Consider the following 21390-nt stretch of genomic DNA (forward strand, 5'->3'; position numbering starts at 1 on the left):
GCAAAAGCAAAATTTACTTATAGATAATTGATATGAAAGTAAACAGCATCACTCGCCTAGTTCTAGGTTCGATTCTTGTCATTTTCTCCAGACCAGCATTTTTGAATAGTGGCGTATCTTTATCTTTATCAGATGAGAGAGTCGATCGCCCACGAACAGCACGCGAGAAACACCCTGGGAAACTTGTAGTGAGCGATCCGTTGACAAACACGCCGGACTTGACGGGCCAGAGATCGGTGCCTGTCCTGCGGATCCGGGGCCGAACACCTGCGAGGAGGATCCCACCTGGCCCAGATTACCTGCCCAAATTCACCCGCCTCCCGGACGTGTCGGTGACTTGCTCGAGCAGCAGTTTCGTCTTAAGGGTGAAGACGATTTTCTACGGGTTCTCGGCCGCCGCAGAGGAGCTGACGCTCGGAGAAACCTGCAAAAGCAACGAGGTCGTAGAGCCGCATAAAGACTTGCTCTTCATATACGCGCTCACGGACTGTCAGGGTGAAAAACAGGTGATTGTCATCGTCATTTCTAAAGAATTTAGGAATCTCTGTTGTCTATCATCAATGCCTAATAATGACATGACTCATCTCCAAATGAAAGGTGTTTCCTGATCGGGTAGTGTACAAGTATGTCCTACACTACGTGCCACTCTCACACCGAAACCCATTCATGCATCGCAGAGTGAATGTGGGCGTGGAGTGTCGATATAAAAGGTAATATAAGGTCGTGTTTTGGTTTTGAGTCGGTTCATTAAAAAGTAATGGAAACATTTTAGTTCTGTTTAGTTTAGTTTAGTTTTTTTTAGTTTTTTTTTTTATTTGACTAATTACTATTTACATTTTTATTTTATTATAAATTTTTTTTATCCGGTTTTGAATCAGAATCAGTTCTTACTAAGTATTATTTTTTTCTTACTAAGAGATTTCTTACCAGTTTTACTATTATTCTTAAAGAGCTCAAATAATTGGGCTATATTATCAAATTATTATTATTATTTAAATAAATATACAATAATCAATGTAGAAATAGTAGTATTAAATGTAGATGGCCTAATATATTCCTAAACCTCTTAATCATGCATTTTAAACATTTTAAAAAAAAAATCACATGATAGGGTTTGTACTGTAGTCCACAGAGTTTTAGGAGCAAAATTCAAGCACTTTTCCTGCACTTTCACTTTTTTTATCATTATTTTGTATATATAAATACACACATATGCATGTATATGTTTAAGAAAAATGTGTTATTTATATATGAAATATTTATAAAACTATTTATAAAATAATTATATATGTATAAATATTTATATATATAATATAAAATATGTATAAATATGTATATATGTAATGTATATACATGCAAATATTTCCTTAAATACATACATGCATATGTGTGTATTTATATATACAAAATAATTGTACACAGTACACACATATATTGTGTGTAGCCTACTGTGATTTAACTGATATAAAAAATTAAATAAAACTATATATATTACACAAAGAGCAAAATTAATATGAAATTTGAATCTAAATGTGCCAGGCAAAAAGATTAGAGGACGCAACATGCAAGAACGCAATAAAATAAAGTTAAACACTACATTTATCAATAAAAATTAAATAGATGAGACATTTAACTAAAGTATGTATATGGTTAAATTTGGTAAAATCATTGAAGGTCAGCAGCAAATAAGACATTGGTATTGAAAATGCAAACACATTTCCAAATCTTGAAAAAAGTTCAAATCAAGCACTTTCCAAACTTTTTTAATCTTAATTATGATGTTAATTGAAGTTAAGAAAGCAGTTGTAACCACAGGCAGACTCTTGATGACCAACAGAGGCTCGTAAGAGTTAACAGAATCGAACAGAAACCCTGACACTTTTAGGTTCTGTTTATTTTATTATTAAATTTGACGTTATAAGAAGTTTTTTGTTCAACTGGTTCTGCATAAGTGTTACATTTACATTTGTTTTCATGAATTACAGTTTTTCTCGATTGCTCAAACACTATAACCAGGCTTTTGAACTAAAATTTCAAAACCATAATGCCATTTATCAAAAAGCACACCCATTTCCCTAAACTATAAACACTATTACCTGTTTTGACACACGAGTCAGATTTGTTGAACTGTCACTGCAAAACTCTACACACAAATCCCTTCATTTCTCATTGCCTATGTTGTCATTTCGAAAGCACTAGCATTCAATATCATTCACTCAAGTCAGCACAGCTTCAGCTCAGTTAGCACACAATTACCAAAGTGGAAACACTGAGTCAAAATTGAACACACATCAATCAGATCCTTCAATAGATAGACATGAAGGAAGAGATCGAGAGGGATAAGGAGGAGGAGGAGGAGGAAAGGCAAGGGGCAAGAAGACAAGCAGTCTCAGATGAAATTCTGAAATGTCTTTGTCAATGGTATGACTATGAGGGAGGCTGGCCTGGAGTAAGGCCAAATTTGAGTCGCTTTACCGTCGTCTCGAGAACCTTCAGGGAGGTGTGGTGGCAAACAAAATTCGATCACTGAATAAGAGACAAACATTTCCAATAGTCTTTGATGAGGTGTATTTTCTTGCAAGAAAAGGCCAGCAGTCGTACAGTCACACAGAGTGGCTGCAGAGCGTGACAGTGAAGGTAGGGCATCCTTTCTCCTTTATAGTCTTGACTCCCAGAATGTTATCTTTCAAGGCCAATGATGGTATTTCAACCATATGAGGGACATTCTTAGACTTGTTCATCATATTGTATCCTTGAGTGGAGGCTCTCCTGTCACGTACCAACGTTCTTTACCATTCCAATACAATTCCATATTAGAATAAGGGAACCACAAGCAACATAACTTACCAGTTTTGGAAATGTTGTTTTGAATTTATTGCACCAGTGTGTTAGTCTATGTTGTAGTGTGTGTGGTTTTGTGGGCTTGTGTGTCCTGTCTGAGGGCAAAGTTTTGCTTTTCAGCAAGAGTGAATGGTTTTGAGTGTAGAGCTTCATTTTGACTTCACTGTAAAAAAAAAAAAATTGAAAACTTAAAAGTTTAAGGCAACCAGCTGCAGGACATTTTTGAGTTTTCACAACTTACGTGTTTGAGTTATCTCAACTTTTCTCAACTTTTTTCATGTTAAATAGTTGAATAAACTTTCAAAACTGAATTTGTCATACAAAACGTAAGTTGGATTTTTTACAGTGTTGAAAATAGGATGTTTGGGGAATTGGGTGAGACGTTATGGATTTGTGTTTACAGTTTTGAGAATATGAGGCATAGTTTCAAGAAATGTGTTTAAGCAATCGAGAAAAACTGTAAACAAGAAAACATTTTGTTGATTGTAAGTATTTTTGTACATTATTTCAATAGTAAAAACAATGCTCAAGAGTTCATAAAAGTCACAATCAGCATTAACTCATTCACAAATCATTCAAAAAAGTATTGAAAGGCACAATTATGAAATTTCTTTGTCATGTAGGCAAAGAGGTAAAAATCATAGAAGTCAATTAGTAATTTCATAATCTTTTATGACTGTTTTTCATTCCAGTCCAGGACGAGGAGAAACACTGTTCTGTTGTTGTTTGTTATTTAGGAACCATCATGTGCACAGTCTGACCATGAGCCCGACATGGCAGACATTATTGCATAAAGTCATCAGGAGCCGATCTGGTGACTTTCAGATTCAGCTGATGGATGGTGAGCAATTTTTGTTGTTTAAAAAGAAAGTAAAAGGAACACATTATCATTATGCATTAACAACTTATATCACATTTTTCATCACAGAGAAACATCAAATATCTTCAATACAGAGGGGTTTTTTTCTCGAAAGTTTTACTATTTATATCTATATATATATATACAGTACAGGCCAAAAGTTTGGAAACATTACAATTTTTTATGTTTTTGAAAGAAGTTTCTTCTGCTCATCAAGCCTGCATTTATTTTATCAAAAATACAGAAAAAAATGTAATATTGTGAATGTGATATATTATTACAATTTAAAATAATTGGTTTTCAATTTATTATACTTTAAATGATCATTTATTTCTGTGATGCAAAGCTGAATTTTCAGCATCATTACTCCAGTCTTCAGTGTCACATGTGACATCCAGTCTATCACATGATCCTTTAGAAATCATTCTAATATTCTGATTTATTATGAGTGCTGGAAACAGTTCTGCTGCCTAATATATTTGATGAATAAAAGGTTAAAAAGAACTGCATTTATTCAAAATAAAAAAATATTTTCTAATAATATAAATCTTCTTTACTATCACTTTTTATCAATTTAACACATCCTTGCTGAATAAAAGTATTGATTTGTTTCAAAAAAAGAAATAAAGAAAATTACTGACCCCAAATTACTGACCAGTAGTGTATATTGTTGTTACAAAAGATTTCTATTTTTAAAACATTTGCTGCTTTTTTTTTTCTTTTTATTCATCAAAGTATCCTAAAAAAAGTATCACAGGTTATGAAAAAATATTAAGTAGCAGAACTGTTTCCAACTTTGATAATGAATCATCATATTAGAATGATTTCTAAAGGATCATGTGATAGACTGGAGTAATGATCCTGAAAATTCAGCTTTGCATCACAGAAATAAATGATAATTTAAAGTGTAATAAATTGAAAACCAATTATTTTAAATTGTAATAATATATCACAATATCACTTTTTTTTTCTGTATTTTTGATCAAATAAATGCAGGCTTGATGAGCAGAAGAAACTTCTTTCAAAAACATTAAAAATAGTAATGTTTCCAAACTTTTGGCCTGTACTGTGTGTGTGTATGTGTATATATATATATATATATATATATATATATATATATATATATATATATATATAATGTGTGTGTGTGTGTGTGTGTGTGTGTGTGTGAAGAGTTCAGATGCAAAAGCCTCTAAGTGTCATCTGAAATGTTCTTCTAGAATGATAATTTTTATCAAGCTTGTATATTTAAGTTCAGTAATTTCACTTAAATGACAGTTCATAGGTAATTTTCATTGCCATTTAAGTGAAATTACTGAACTAAAATATACGAGCTTGATAAAAATGATCATTATAGAAGAACATTTCAGATGGTAGCCTACTTAGAGGCTTTTGCATCTGAACTCTTCATACATATATATACATATATATATATGTATGTATGTATATGTATATGTATATGTATATGTATATGTGTGTATATACATGCATACATACATACAGTACTGTGCAAAAGTCTTAGGCACGTTAGTATTTTCACCAGAAAAACTGTTTTTTAGCCAGTTACTTATATATTTTGCTGTAGTGTGTCAATAGGAACTATCAGTTTACATTTGCAAAAAAATTATTTTGCCATTAATTGTAATAATCCAGTAAGATTTTTGTATGCACAAGGAGTCTGACAACAGCCGATAGCTTTGCAGCCGGGTTTCTTCTTGGAAATATTTCCGCAGTTCTTCTGGATTTAGTCTATGTTTCTTCATGTAATCAGAGACGGATTTGTTGATGGTAAGATCAGGTGTTGTACGACTCCTTGTGCATACAAAAAACTTATTTTTTACAATTAATGGCAAAGGGAATGTTTGGAAATGTAAACTGATATTTCCTACTGGCACACGACAGCAAAATATATAAATAACTGGTCTAAAACCATTTTTTTCTGGTGAAAATACTAACGTGCCTAAGATTAAAACTTTAAAAAAAAAATTTTTGCACAATATGAATCAAATCTGTATAGAAAAGTCAAATATTTTGTATAATTGAGCTATAAACATGCTTAACTAACTTGCTCAAAAAGATTGTCTTCAAACTGTTACCAGCAAAGCTTATTTAGAAGCATTTTTTTTACATTCCATTTCTTGCACAGACATAACCCCAGATGTTTTTAATCTAACCCTGATTTAATCTGTAAACTTCTCTTCCATGGTGATTTTAAAAGGATGCTGATGGTCTTATCGAATGTATGCCTGATGTGTGTTTGCCTGTGCTGTAGACTCCTGGTCTTCTCCAGTCAGGTCTGCTGTGTACCTGCTGGGTCAGAATGTGAACGTGCAGATCTCCACTCGACATCATTACCCTGGGGTCAAGCTTTTTATCAGCAGCTGTTATGTGGCTACCGTTAACACCTTGAGTCAAAACACCAAATACAGCATCATAGACAATTACGGGTGAGTGGAGCAAAACGCTAAATTTGTGGAAGATTTATCCGACACAAAACTTTCTCACATCCAGGTGTTTACGGGAGAGCCGGATAAATCCAGGTGCTTCAAGATTCTGGTTCTCCAGGGCGGACAATGTTGTTCAGTTCTCATTTGGTGCTTTCCAATTCACTGCGGCTCCAAATGCCCAGGTGTGTCACCGCTGGTGAAACATTTTGAAGGCAAAACAATGCTTTAGTGTGCATTATGATGTGTTCATTGTGAGCTTTTGTTGTGTCGATTTGCTCTAGGTCTCACTCCATTGTGAGCTCTCTGTGTCTGGGGGAGGTCCTAGTCCAATGCAGAAGTCATGTTTTTACAGCCACCCAGACAAAAGGTTAACAAGACTTAACATCTGTCTCAGTGTTATCAAGATCATGAATCACTCTTAACACTACCATTCCATTCCACACCACTAAATTCTCTAAATATGCAGTAAATCCATGGCTTCCATGACCTTCTCACCACTTCTTTACTAGATGGATCTCTGTGTTTGGGCAAGATTCTGTCTGTGACTGCTGTGACTCTGTCTGCAATCAGACTAAAACCAAACGAAAAATTCATGAAGGTAAGTACATAAAAAGCATAACCATGAACATAAATAATCAATCTGAGTATTCATACGCTAAAAAAACATTAAAAACTCGTATGTTCTCATTACTTTGGTGTGACTGGAAAGATGAAAAAACCTGCACATGATATCCATGGAAGAATGTTTCAAGAATAATTATTATAAGGCAAAAAAAAATTTAACAAAACTGTACTTTAGTATTATTTATATACTATTATGGTATTTATTAATATTTTGGCCTAACTGTAGCTTTTCAACAGTTTTTTTTCAACAGAGATATCAAGATGAGAACAGAAAAAAGTATTTCTTACTATAATAATAGCTAGATACAATAATAAATTATTTTGTATAATAATAAATAATATAAAAGTATAATATAACAGTACAGTGCCCTCCATTAATATTGGCACCCTTGGTAAATATGAGGCGGTGGGGGGGACAGAATCCTCCAGACAGAATCTCTCCAGATCCTTCAGATTTCCAGCTCCATGTTGCTCTTCTCTTCAGTTCAATCACCCCACTCATTTTCTAGGGTTCAGGTCAGGAGACTGGGACGGCCATGGCAGAAGCTTCATTTTGTGCTCAGTGACACATTATTGTGTTGATTTTGATGTTTGTTTTGGATCATTGTCCAAGCCCTCCCAAGCCCTCTCTGCAATTCTCCATTTGTGATCCTTGGAGAGTCTTTGGCCACTCAAACTTTCCTCCTCGCCGTACATTAGGACGATATAGACACACGTCCTCTTCCTGGCAGATTCATTTCATCTTTAGATGATTGAAACATTATGGCCCTGATGGTGGAAATGGGGATTTTCAATGCTTTAGCTATTTTCTGACAGCCACTTTCTATTTTCTATTTTGTGAAGTTCACCAATCTTTTACTGCAAATCAAAACTATATTCTTTGGTTTTACTCATTATGGTGGATGATTAAGCCAAAGGAATTTGGCCTTTGTGTTTCCTCATATTTAAACTCATATGTAACAGGAAGTCATGGCTGGACTCAATGCTCCTAGTCACCCTGGTAAAAAAACTTAATATAAGTTGGAATATACTTCAGAGATATTTTACTCATGAGAATTTCTAGGGGTGTCAATAATTGTGGCCAACGTTATATATATATATATATATATATATATATATATATATATTAATAAAATAATAATATATCAGTAATATTTGTATATATAAAACACAGCAATAATGATATTTTTTGATATTTTTTTTGATATTTTGAATTAGCTTTATTTTTATATTTTCAGTTTTCATTTAAATTTTTGTTTAAATTGTAGTAATATTGTTGTGCTTTTTTCCATTATTAATTTTATTTGTTTGTTTGTTAAATGTCTTAGCTTTATTCATTTTTTTTCAGGTTTAGTAATTTTAGTACTTCAACCTCAATATATTTATTTCAGTCTAGGCAACATTTTTAAAAAAATCATGTTTTTTTTATTTAAGTTTTTCATCTAATATTTATATTTTATTTTATTTTATTTGAGCTTTCTATCAATTAGTTTCAGTTTTAGTTAACAATAACGACACTGATTTTGATTGACATAGTCATTAGCGCACAAACAGTTAAATCTTAATATCTTTTGTTAGAATTTATTTTTGTAGATATCATGAGCTGACCTTTTCTCTTTGCTTCCTTTAATTGTTCTATATTGGTCTCAAATTATTCACCATTTCATACATTTATTATAGGTCCAAGGTTATAGCTCTAAAACTTGGATAAGTACGTTGTAAAATGTTGGGGTTTTAGGTTAACTTGTTAAATTAGTACACAGGAAATGACAGCTCTTTTGTGCTGAGTAATAAAGGTCATTGAGAAAATAAAAGTACTGACCTCTCCTCTCTTTTTTTCTGTGCATCAGGGTTCGTAAGCAGTGATCAAGTACTCTTCTCTGACACATCTCCTCTCTCAACTCTGCCTTCCTCAACTTTGAACTCCACTCTAATGACTTCTAGAAATGATGACGCCATCTGGTTTGAAGCCAAACTGGCCAAAGAGCCCCAGCGGTCCTACACACACAAGGACTTTGTTGCCTCTGTTACCCTGATTTCTTCTGAGGAGGACCATGCTAAGAGACCGCATGAGTCTCACACCAGCACAGTGGAACTCATAGAGGAGGAAAGAGAAGAGAATGAGGAAGGTAAACATGGGGAGGTGGAAATTTTGATGGCTATCAGTAAGAGCTTTGTGGGATCTGAAAGGCCAGATTTAGACTCCATGGAGCAGTTTGAGGTTGAATCCTCGGGCTGGTCTGGAGAGAGGAAGATGCAGGATATGAATAAGGGTCTTAGTTACTGGCCAAAGAAAGATCCGAGAGTAGGAATTTCCATGAAGACATCAGTTATGATGGTCAATAAAACCATGGAGCAGCGTTCCGCAATGAATGAATCAGCACTGGGTGACTGGCAACGCCATGATGTGTTTCTGCCATCCTTTATTTCAGAGGAAAAGAATAAGGAAGATGAAAATTCTTCTGAAAATAAGCAGGAAGGTTTGGCTTTCCTTTTAATTCCATCATTTGAAGAGACGTCAGAGTTTCAGGTTGGATCTGATGAGCTGGTGGAGCAGGGTATTGTGACACAACTAGATCTTAAGCAAGATTTAGATGATTATTATGATTAAATGCATATATTTTTGTTTGTTTTGATGAATAAACCAAAGAACCACATAAAGCTGAATAATTAAAACTAGTATTTCATGAAAGTCTTGTTTTTGACCGATAAGCTGTGAACCGAGGGATGTTAAATTACTTTTGTCACATGGTTTTCTGGTTTCCATTATAATGCCTTTTATTCATCATGTTCAAAAAAAGCCATTTCAGTGCTTGAATCCGAACATCCTGTTAATTGTGATCTTTACGGACAGTATGAAGAACTTCTACTAATATTGTCATGAGTCTTGCACATGTTTGGTCTTGCTTGTATATTGCAAGGCTTCAGGGCAAAGTCAGACTAAATATTTTCATTCTGATGGAACAACATATCGTGACAGTTTAGTAAATGTGAATTGAATTGATTGTGAATGTAAAAGACATATTGTGTTTCCCACCCACACTAGCCTTTTTGTGCATCGTAATCTCTGTAGGAAAGAACTGGATGTGTGTATATCCATTGTTCCAGGAACAATTCCTTCTTATTATGTGGTTTTTATTTAGAACTAGCAGATGTCATTTTGGAAAAGAAAAGAAAAGAAAAGAAAATGTCCTACATAGACTGTCAAGTACTTTCGTCGAGAAAAGTCTTTCCTTTCTTGCCAATGAAGCTCAACAGGCAGAGTTCCAGAAGCCCAAATAAGACTTTATTGGACAAAGCAACAAAGCCGAGATGCCTGCAGGACATCTGACCATCTAAAATCCCATTCTTTCCCATGTGACTTCTCTCACAGTCATCTAGGCCATGAGGCCTTCAAAACACATCTGGCTTTTATAGTATTCAAACTATTTCTACAGTTGTTTTCTATAGGATAAATAAAGTATTTATTAATACAGTCATGATTTGTGAAACAATATTAAACACTGATGAGATACTATGGAAATATATATTTTATTTTTCTTGATCACTGTGTAGTGTTTTCTTACACAATGTAATACCTATTATAGGTGTGCAAGAACAATATTCTATTTCACACAGTCCTAAATAAAATGTAGTTCACAGTAAAAAAAAAAAAAAATTGAAACATCCTAATTCACAATATAAAAACACATATACATTTGGTAAAGCATGGGTTCAATAAATAGTGTTACAAAATCTTTGTTGATTTACTACCATCAGGTAAAAATGAAAAAGCATTTATCTATACAATGCAATATTTCAGTGCTCAAACTAAACATCCAGGCATTTTACATGCAAATAACAGTAATAAATAAATAAATAAATAAAAAACACATGTTATGAGTGAAAAATTCTATTTAGAATTCATTTTGGGTCTGTTTAGCACCTAAGTAGATCTGGTCATTTCGGCAGGGAGAGACACTACAATTATCTGTTATACAGATCACTAGAATGATGGACTGAAATGTTACATAGTCAATGTCTTGTTACTAGTTTAAAACTACTTTATTAAAACTATTTACTGCTTGTTAAAAGCTGCCAAGTTTATGAAATAACATACGATGTAAAAAATAAATATAATGCTATTGTCTGCAAATCACAGAAAGTATTTCTGATATAAGTTTCATATATGATTACTGTTAGATGAAATGGTTTTGTAACAGAATAAACATTATGGACATACTGAACATTTCCATTAAGATTATAAGTTTCAGACTTGAACGAAGCAGTCTGTATTACAGATGGTAAGTTGGTTTGTTTGATGAAAATAAGAACATTAAACATATTAAAGTTACATTCCATGTCTCCGTCAAACCACATTATTACTTGCTAGGGAACTTGCTGAAATTTGAGACTTGAGTCCACCATTAAGTAAGCCATTTTGTTTGGTTTGTTCCATTCTTCTTCTTGTAATGAACACAAACAATAAACCCATCACAATCAGCAGCAGAATAACAGAGATCAATATGGAGCATCCATGGCATCTGTATGTTGACTGTTCTTCTCTCCTTGTCTTATCTGTATAAAAAAAATTTTTTTATTAAACATAATTGTTTTTAAGTCTCTTAAATGTTATTAATTATTCAAGAGCATTTTAAAGCGCTTGTGTTTGACTGTCCTCACCTGAGTACAGCTGGATCTCTCTCCTGATGTCTTGTCCCAGAGGTTTGTTGTGCAGTATAAATGTCAGAGAGGAGTTTGTGACTTCAGTGAGGTTTATCCAACTAGACACAATGTAAAGTCCTGTTTGTGTGTCCTGCATGAAGTGTGTTTGTGTCTGGTTAGTGATGTCGGAGTTTTCCATCAGCCACTGCAGTTTAGGAGAAGGGTAACCCCCATCTGATGTCACTAGCAGGTTGAGTCCATCAGTTAACATGGAGAACTGAAGACGAGGTTCAGAGTAGAACGCTGAAAAACAACACAGACATTAAATCACAAGACTGTTTCAATCACATTGTGAGACCTTGAGATTGATTCACATGATTTTCTATGAACATCAGTCCATGTTGTTGTTACCTGCAATATTCACTTTAAAGCTCTTCTTCTGGCTGCCAGTGTTTGTGCTGATGGAGCAGGTGTAAACACCGGCGTCCTGCAGAGTGACTCTGTCCAGTTTGAGTGATGCGTTTCCTGTTGCCATCTCCTGGATGAACAGGCTGGTGCGTTTTACATAATGAGGATGCTGACGGTCGAGCTGGTCCCGACTGTAGTAGAAGCTGTGAACAACGTCCAGCTTACGCTGCCAGGTAATAACGGTGCTACTCAGATCCCACGAGTCCACAGGGAAGGTGCAGGGGAGGATCAGCGCCTCTCCGTAAAACCCAGTGACAGGACCTCTGGGCACAGTAATCTCAAACTCAGCTAGAAAGTGAAGGAGAAAATATATCAGCATTTGAGTTTCACAATCAATCATTACTTGCAGTATGATTTTGTTGGCAGATCTTGACTTGCCAAAAGGATTTATAGAAAGCTGCATTTATGGTTGATGAGATGATTATTTCGGTAAAAATATCACAACATTTCCTCTTATAAAAAAATAAAAATAAAAATATTCTCTGACATATTAAAATAGTATTTTTGTATATTACTTCACTATTTATTACAGATTTTTTATGCCTTTAAGTTGTGAGGAACAGTGGACTGATCAAGCTGTGAAGCTATAATGTTTTTTTGTTTTTTTTTTGCCTCGGGTGAGAAACCAAAGAAACGGGCGTGAGATTATTTTAAGAAACCACATCTTCTAGACTTCTAGATAAAAGTTTTTCTTTTGACCACAAGTAATAATAAGCCCCAAACACCACCTACACTTTACAAAACAGCCAGAACAAGCCAAAAAAATCTTTATTTCTAAGCTGATATGAATATTGAATAGTCTCACGTTAGTTTGATTGATCAGTCATATATCTATTAGTTCTCTAAGGATTCAATTACATTTTAAAGAATTTAAAGTGCAATTAAAAATCAGTAGGCCTATAAAAAACAGCATGTGTTTATATTTCCTTTATTTAAATCCCGTTTTTATCATCATATTCTGTTCCTTAAAACTTGAATTTCTAGTAACTGGAATGTTACTGAAACGGTTTAACCATTTTCAATAATTTAACATATACAAATCAGGGCCTGTGATTGTAGAAAGTGCCGGGTTTGAATAGAAATTCTGGAAATACGAAGTTTTGATTGGCCTCGTAAAGATCCCTTTCATCATAGTTTTAATAATTTAAAAATACTCACTGAAACAGGAGGCTTCAAAAAGAAGGAGAGACAGGGAGAACAATTTTAGGTTCATATCCCGATCCACGGCCGTTGGTAACAGGTGAATCCTCTAAATCCCCGAATCACACCAGATGAACTTCGACTGTCCTCTGTGGTTTGTCAGATCAACAGCAGAGATCCGATCCCGATCACTCCTGACCTGATGTACTTTGAGATGTCAGTCCTCATCGCCACTGTATTTATTTGCTGGCGCCGCCTCTATAATGTCGCAATTCAGGCTGTGCGAGTTTTTATTGTAGGGTAGAGGTTTCGTTTGACTTGACGAAAGTCATAAAAAATGAAGGTTGATTATATTTCGGAAGGCATCCGGAGCAGAATCAGACAGCTTATTTTATTTATTTATTTTTATCCATAAAATGTAGGGAAATGTATTTTTGTGTTGGCACAGCTAAAGCGTTATGTCACCGTGACCGTGGAGTGTTATAACACGAGGTCAGTTCAGTTATAACACTGTCAGTTTGACAAGTCAGAAAAGAGCTGTGGTGAATGTGATGTCATCAATATCATACACTCGCATCACCCTTTTTGAGCTCACATGGCATGTGAACAACATTGTAGCTACATTTTACGACAAAACAGATTTTCAGGAAGGAAAGTAAAAGTGCTAACCTCAAACCCACATGCTAAAACAGCTAGTTAGGACTGTTAGTGGTGGGGGTGCCAGTTGTACCAGTTCATCAAAAATGTTACCAAAAATGTAAGATTGTATGGATCTTATTGAGCAAATTACCTCTTGTTACATCTATCCCCAGCTATTGCAACTCACCACATTAGTGGGGAACTCATGTGTTTGACATTAACTTAATGTCAAACACGTCATTAACTCACATAATCTGTGATTGTGTTGTACACGTCCAAGTGCGTTCTATTTGTAGCAGACAAATGTGACCATGTATCAAATTTTGAGATCTAGCACAAACAACCACCGAGGCTCAAACAAAAGTTAGCCTACTTTAATTACCATTATTTCAAACGTGTGCGCTGAAACTTTGACAATAATAGTCATGTGTTACGAAGTCAAATAGACTAGCCGACAAAATGTGCATAACAACCCTACAAAAGCAACAAAACTTTGATTTTGTGTTATCCTTATATTGTTTAATAAAATCATTGAAATCGCCTAAGGACAAAGTGAATGTCTCCACAGCAACCTGAATGCAGTGTTGCCAACTATTTTCAAAGGAAAGTAGCCAACGCCTTCCCTAAAAGTAGCTCAATTAGCATATTCATGACATCATCGCATAGTAGGCTACTTGTGTTCTGCCTGCCTAATGGGTTTTCTCTCTAAATGAATGCTCACATAGCCTACTGTATTTAATATAATATAATATAATATAATATAATATAATATAATATAATATAATATAATATAATATAATCTAGCCGAATGTCAAGTAAAGCTGTTCTCATTTCCAATATATATATTTTTTTGTCAGACAATAGAACGAGTAGCTATATGATATAGTGAATGACCACATTTTTTATAGGCTTATGTGGAAAATTACCTGAATTGAGAGACTTCGGGAACCGGATGAACTAAAGCTCTGTAATAGTGAGTAGTTACACGTAATAAGCACAAGAAAAGAAAGGAAATTAAAATGGTCAAACTAAATACTTTAAATATAAAACAAAAGAAAAGCAGATAAGTGATGGGCTAAGTCCGTGGAAAATCACTGCTCATCACGTCTGTCAGCAGCCGTGCGCTCCACAGATGAACTCCTCTCAGCCATTCACTGAACAGGGTAGACGCAGCTAGAGAGAGTGACGGCAGGGAGAAAGCAAGACCACGCGCTCTGGCAACATTTGAATTGGAGGTTACCGAGGTTTGTCCAAAAAGTCGCTAGATTTGTCGCTAGTCGCTTTTTTGAAAAGATGACGCTAAAGGGGTCTGAAAAGTCGCTAAAAATAGCGCTACAAAGGCGCTAAGTTGGCAACACTGTCTGAATGGCTGGAATGTTCTAGATACCGGAGCCGATTTTTTCTTGACGGCGGCTGGTATCACGGAAACATAACGTCGTTACGTCACACGATTGTTTACTTCTCATGGATACTGTGGCAAGTGTCAACTTGTTGCCACGCTGCAATGATTAAATCAATAACAATACGTTATATACAGAGTGTTATATAAACATTTTAAAGACTCGCCCATAAAGGTGAGCTGCTTATTTAGCCTACGTTAAACCAATTTGTGCGAACTAATGAAGTCAGCTCACTTTTGTTTGTTATTAGGCTAATTAAAAAACATTTCAGAATTGCTGAGACAACAAAGTGTGCAGCCCATATTTAACCCTTTATGGGACTATTAATGAAATCACAGTAGGAAAAAAAAAAATCACTTTATATTTAAGACTAAAATCATTTTCCAAAACTAGTTTTCTACATCTGACATTTTACCTTTTTTAGGTTCATTTTACCTGAACAATAGTGGCAGCTACACAGAAAATATGTATCCCCTAAAAGGGCTTCGTCATTTATGCATAATGCACAGATTTTTTTTATTTTTGGTCTTTGAGTTATTGATTTTACAAAATGTGTATTAATTACCAAAAACTTTAGAAAACACATTTGGATGTACAATAATATTTAAAAAAAGAAAGAAATGAATTTATATGTATTTTCTAGTCTAAAAGGAACTCACAACTAAACATATTGCTCAGATATTAAAGGATCGAAATAAGTAAACAATATGTAGGATAAATTATGTGAAATAGCAAATATAATTCTTTTCTATTTTCAAAGACTGTATTTTGTGCTTTAAAACTAAAATATTACAACCCCATTTCCAGAAAAGTTGAGACATTTTTGTAAAATCTACAATCTATGACTAATTAATTCTCTTGAACATTTTTTTACCTGACAAAAAAAAAAAAAAAAAAAGAGTTTTCCAATGTTTTCACTGACCAACATAAATGTATTTTGTAAATATAAACATTTTTTATTTTGATGGCTGCAACACACTACAAAAAAGTTGGGACAGAGGCAAAATAAATGAAAAGATTATACCAAGTTAAACTCTTTTGAAACAGTCACAATTAGCAGGTGAATTGGTAAAATGTGAGGGTAATGTGATTGGGTGTAAAAGGAGCTTTTCTGTATTTGCAAGCAAAGATTGGTCATGGCTCACCAATTTGTGCCAAATGTCATGAGAGATTTGTCAAACAATTAAAAAATTACATTTTTCAATGTAAGATTGCAAAGAATTTATGTATTTCATCATCTACCATATTTGTGAAAAGATTCAGGGAATCCAGAGAAATCTCAGAAGGGCAAGGCAGGAAACCTCTGTTGAATGTGTGTGACCTTTGAGCCCTCTTATGGCACTGTATGAGAAACCATCATGCTAGTGTTAAGTATAGCCACATGTGCTCAGGAGCACTTTGGAAAACCGTTTTCACTTAACATAGTCTGACGCTGCATTAAGAAATGCAACTCAAATCTCTGTTACGCAAGGAGAAAGCTATACATCTATTCAACGCAGAGATGCTGCTGAGGGTCCGAGATCATCTCAGATGGTCTAGAAGACAGAGGAAATGTTTGCTGGGGTCTGATGAGTCCATGTTTCAGCTTGTTTTTGGAAAAACAACAGACATTGAATTCTCAGTCCCAAAGATGAAAGGGACCATCCAGACTTTCATCAGCAACAGGTCCAAAATCAAACATCTGTCGTGGTCTGGGGTGCATCAGTGCAAACGGCATCTGTGACTTTCATATGTGTGGAGGTACCATTGATGTGGAGGCATATATTGGGATTTTACAGAGACATATACTGTCTGCCATCAAGATGACATCTTTCCTGGGAAGCAAGACAATGCCAGGCCTCATTCTGCACTTGCTAAAACAGAGTGGTTTCGAGAAACTCTACTACACCATAGAGTGGATGTGTCTGACTGGCTGCCTGCAGTCCAGATCTGCCTCTGATTGAAAATGTATGACCCATCATGAAAAGGAGAATCAGACGACGTCCACGGACTGTTGAGCAGCTGTCTTGTATCAAGCGAGATTGGGTAAAAATGTCACTTACAAAACTACAACATGTAGTATCCTCAATTCCCAAATGATTAAAAAGTGTGATTAAAAGGAAAGGTGATGTGACAGTGGTAAACTTTGTCCTAACTTTTTTTGTAGTGTGTTGCAGCCATCAAAATCTAAATTTGTTTATATTTATAAAATACAATTAAGTTGGTCAGTGAAAACATTGGAAATATTTTCTTTGTAAATGTTTCAGTTAAATAAAGGTTCAAGAGAATTAACAAATTAACAAATTGTATTGCTTTTTACAAAATGTCCCCACTTTTCTGGAAATGGGGTTGTACTTTTTTCTTTTTTTTGTAAACTGGAAAGTATAATTGAGTAAATGTATTAATTCCAAAGCTTATCTGACATTCTAATAAAAATCTGTCCAGCAATCTCTATTAAATGATTAAAAATCCTTGTATCCAACCTTGTATCGTCAAACCACATTATGACGCATACTTGCTAAGGAACTTGCTGAAATTTGAGACTTGAGTCCAAAGGTAAGCCATTTTGTTTGGTTGGTTCCGTTCTTCTTCTTGTAATGAACACAAACAATAAACCCATCACAATCAGCAGCAGAATAACAGAGATCAATATGGAGCATCCATGGCATCTGTATGCTGACTGTCCTTCTCTCCTTGTCTTATCTGTATAAAGAAATTAAATTAAATTAAACATAATTTAAATCTCTTAAATGTTATTGATTATTCAAGAGCATTTTAAAGCGCTTGTGTTTGACTGTCCTCACCTGAGTACAGCTGGATCTCTCTCCTGATGTCTTGTCCCAGAGGTTTGTTGTGCAGTATAAATGTCAGAGAGGAGTTTGAGACTTCAGTGAGGTTTATCCAACTAGACACAATGTAAAGTCCTGTTTGTGTGTCCTGCATGAAGTGTGTTTGTGTCTGGTTAGTGATGTCGGAGTTTTCCATCAGCCACTGCAGTTTAGGAGAAGGGTAACCCCCATCTGATGTCACTAGCAGGTTGAGTCCATCAGTTAACATGGAGAACTGCAGACGAGGTTCAGAGTAGAACGCTGAAAAACAACAGAACACAGACTGTTAAAAAGGCCCATTGTAAATGTATTTGAATTTGTGTGAGGCTTTCTCTGGCAATCAGCCAAAATCAGAGCACGCTGTCAAAGACTCTGCTCCGCCCATTTCCAGCAGGTGGTAGGGATGGTAGGGATGGGCAAATGAAGCCTCAAGAAGCACTGATGTTTCGGGAAAAGATTCGAAGCATCAAGAGTTTTGAAAACAGCGCCCTCTTGTGGCATGTCAAATTTATAGCAGCCATGTTTATGAGCAGCAGAGTGCGCAGCGCCGTTGTTCACAAATAAAATCCTGACAAACGCTAAATGTTCAGTTTTCTGATAATATAATTCACATATTAAAGTGTGGCAAAAAAATAAATGTAACAATTATATTAATACTAATTATAAAAATACCAACAGAGTTGCTTGATTATTTTATGGTTTCTATGCTGTTTATGTGTCAGAATATATGATCATGTAACATAGGCTATATATTTGTAAAAAAAAAAAAAAAAATTGTAAATGGACTTAAATTTCCAAAAGCCTGCAGAGTTGTGGTTTGGGTTCAAACATTCCGTTTGACGTTTGATGTGTGCGTAGCCTATATTATTTGAACCAAGTAAGTTGATTTATGTAATTCAGCTCATGCTCATGCCTGGTTTGTGGATAATAATACAACATTTTTTTTTCAATACAGACATTAAATCACAAGTCTTTCAATCACATTGTGAGACCTTGAGATTGATTCACATGACTGAACATCAGTCCATGTTGTTGTTACCTGCAATATTCACTTTAAAGCTCTTCTCCTGGCTGCCAGTGTTTGTGCTGATGGAGCAGGTGTAAACACCGGCGTCCTGCGGAGTGACTCTGTCCAGTTTGAGTGATGCGTTTCCTGTTGCCATCTCCTGGATGAACAGGCTGGTGCGTTTTACATAATGAGGATGCTGACGGTCGAGCTGGTCCCGACTGTAGTAGAAGCTGTGAACAACGTCCAGCTTACGCTGCCAGATAATAAAAATGCTACTCAGATCCCACGAGTCCACAGGGAAGGTGCAGGGGAGGATCAGCGCCTCTCCGTAAAACCCAGTGACAGGACCTCTGGGCACAGTAATCTCAAACTCAGCTAGAAAGTGAAGGAGAGATAACATATTGCTGTTCATTTACCATGCTGTGTTGGTAATGTTTCTCTTTGCCTAACAGTAACATCGGATGGACGTCGCTGCACTTTCTGAGAGGCTATAAAAAAACATTTTAGAGTTCCGTTAAATTTTCAATAATTTCACACGATTACTTACTGAGGCATGACACTTTAAAAAGGAAAGAGCAGCAGAACAAAGATGCTTGATGTTTAAGCTTCATATTTTATTCACAGTGGCTGCTTTCCTGCAGAAGAAATCAAAGCAGTTCAACAAAAAGGTTCTTGTTATGAAAACACCATTTATTTATTGCTTTATTCCTTGGGTCATATTATATAATATTCTGACTGTAGTAGAAGCTGTGAACAACGTCCAGCCCGTCAGTGCTACTCAGATCCCACGAGTCCACAGGGAAGGTGCAGGGGAGGATCAGCAATTGTTTTTATTGCGCAAAAATGAGTTTTTACGTGCATATGATACGCATGGGTAGGTTTAGTAGTGGTGTGGGGTACGTTACGTTTGGTTAGGATTAGTGGTGTGGGTTGCGTGTGTATTACACGAAATAAAGTATAGGCTATCAAATGCACGCGAAAACTGCGTAGCCTATCTATCATATATGCACGTAAAAACTCATTTTTGCGTATAAATTGCGATTGCAGCAAGGGCCGGGTTTGAATAGAAATTCTGGACAATATGGATTTTTGATTGGCCTCGTAAAGATCCCTTTCATAATAGTTTTAATAATTTAGAAATACTCACTGAAACAGGAGGCTTCAAAAAGAAGGAGAGACAGGGAGAACACTTTTAGGTTCATATCCCGATCCACGGCCGTTGGTAACAGGTGAATCCTCTAAATCCCCGAAACACACCAGATGAACTTCGACTGTCCTCTGTGGTTTGTCAGATCAACAGCAGAGATCCGATCCCGATCACACCTGATGTACTTTGAGATGTCAGTCCTCATCGCCACTGTATTTATTTGCTGGCGCCGCCTCTATAATGTCGCAATTCAGGCTATGCGAGTTTTTATTGTAGGGATGGTTGCAACATGTCATTTTTCTCCAATCAGAAACAAGCTAGAGTGATGACACTCATACTGCACATGCACAGTTAGACCCTCCCCCCACCAAGAGGTATGAAAGTAATTTTTTTCATGAGATAGATTTTTTGTCATACTGTCCTGACATTTTGTATGAATTAATCAAAACTTACTTAGTTCGAATTATTGTTTTGTTGGCTTCTAAGTGACATGGTTAACATGTGTCAAAGTCAGTGTGTCTAGCAGGAGTATGATGTTCTGTCATTGCTGATAGGGTTGGGGACGGTTGCAACAAGTTATAAATTGCATGTTTAATAAAGGTTTGTTGCATTGCAAATTGCTCAATTCTTCCTGTCTGACACTGAAATATGGAGGGATTGAATAGCATCTGTAACTATGTAGGCCTATGTTCTACACATAAACTAACAAAACTCAATAACTGTTATTTGATAAATATGACTAAATAAATTAATTATAGGCTACAATAATATTATTGAAATAAATAATACTATAATATTATAGTTATTATGGGTCGGGGTCAGTTGCAACATCTGACTTCTTCCATTCAAATAAATACTGTGAACGATATGTCATATGTAATCATCTTTAAATGGTATGGGTAATTAGCAGACAGATGCAAGTTTAATATATACAAATTTGGTTGGTCTAGTCCAAATAGTCTCTGAGTAACTGAGAGAAATACCAAAAAGTGTTGCAACTGTCCCCGGTCTCCCCTAGGTTAAACAAGGTTTCGATTGACTTGACGAAAGTCAGAAAAAATTAAGGTTGATTATATTTCGGAAGGCATCCGGAGCAGAATCAGACAGCTTATTTTATTTATTTATTTTTATCCATAAAATGTAGGGAACTGTATTTTTGTGTTGGTACAGCTAAAGCGTTATGTCACCGTGACCGTGGAGTGTTGTAACACGAGGTCAGTTCAGTTATAACACTGTCAGTTTGACAAGTCAGAAAAGAGCTGTGGTGAATGTGATGTCATCAATATCATACACTCGCATCACCCTTTTTGAGCTCACATGGCATGTGAGCAACATTGTGGCTACATTTTGTGACAAAACTGATTG

The 21390-nt window shown here is 35.4% G+C and overlaps 3 protein-coding genes across 3 annotated transcripts; 1 reads left to right on the plus strand and 2 right to left on the minus strand.

Moving 5' to 3' along the window:
- Positions 1-32: 32 nt before the first annotated feature.
- LOC309486903 (uncharacterized protein) lies at positions 33-10643 on the plus strand (the record flags this gene model as incomplete). The annotated part of the gene is made up of 8 exons (XM_082154371.1): positions 33-506; positions 598-710; positions 3579-3682; positions 5973-6147; positions 6212-6329; positions 6429-6514; positions 6657-6745; positions 8622-10643. The coding sequence occupies 8 exons, from the start codon at positions 33-35 to the stop codon at positions 9380-9382; spliced, it is 1920 nt and encodes a 639-aa protein (XP_082010497.1). The 3' UTR covers positions 9383-10643.
- Positions 10284-13340, minus strand: LOC309487354 (programmed cell death 1 ligand 1-like). Its single transcript, XM_082154980.1, has 4 exons — positions 13042-13340; positions 11827-12171; positions 11434-11718; positions 10284-11328 (listed from the first exon to the last, which is right to left on the minus strand). Exons 1-4 carry the CDS (start codon positions 13094-13096, stop codon positions 11120-11122), a joined length of 894 nt encoding a protein of 297 aa, XP_082011106.1. The 5' UTR covers positions 13097-13340; the 3' UTR covers positions 10284-11119.
- On the minus strand, positions 10284-20245 carry LOC309487355 (programmed cell death 1 ligand 1-like). Its single transcript, XM_082154981.1, has 5 exons — positions 20026-20245; positions 18909-19253; positions 17846-18130; positions 17532-17744; positions 10284-11117 (listed from the first exon to the last, which is right to left on the minus strand). Exons 1-4 carry the CDS (start codon positions 20078-20080, stop codon positions 17560-17562), a joined length of 870 nt encoding a protein of 289 aa, XP_082011107.1. The 5' UTR covers positions 20081-20245; the 3' UTR covers positions 10284-11117; positions 17532-17559.
- Positions 20246-21390: the final 1145 nt, after the last annotated feature.

The sequence above is a fragment of the Leuciscus leuciscus genome (assembly GCF_965113295.1).
Source record: "Leuciscus leuciscus genome assembly, chromosome: 22".
NCBI lineage: Eukaryota > Metazoa > Chordata > Actinopteri > Cypriniformes > Leuciscidae > Leuciscus > Leuciscus leuciscus.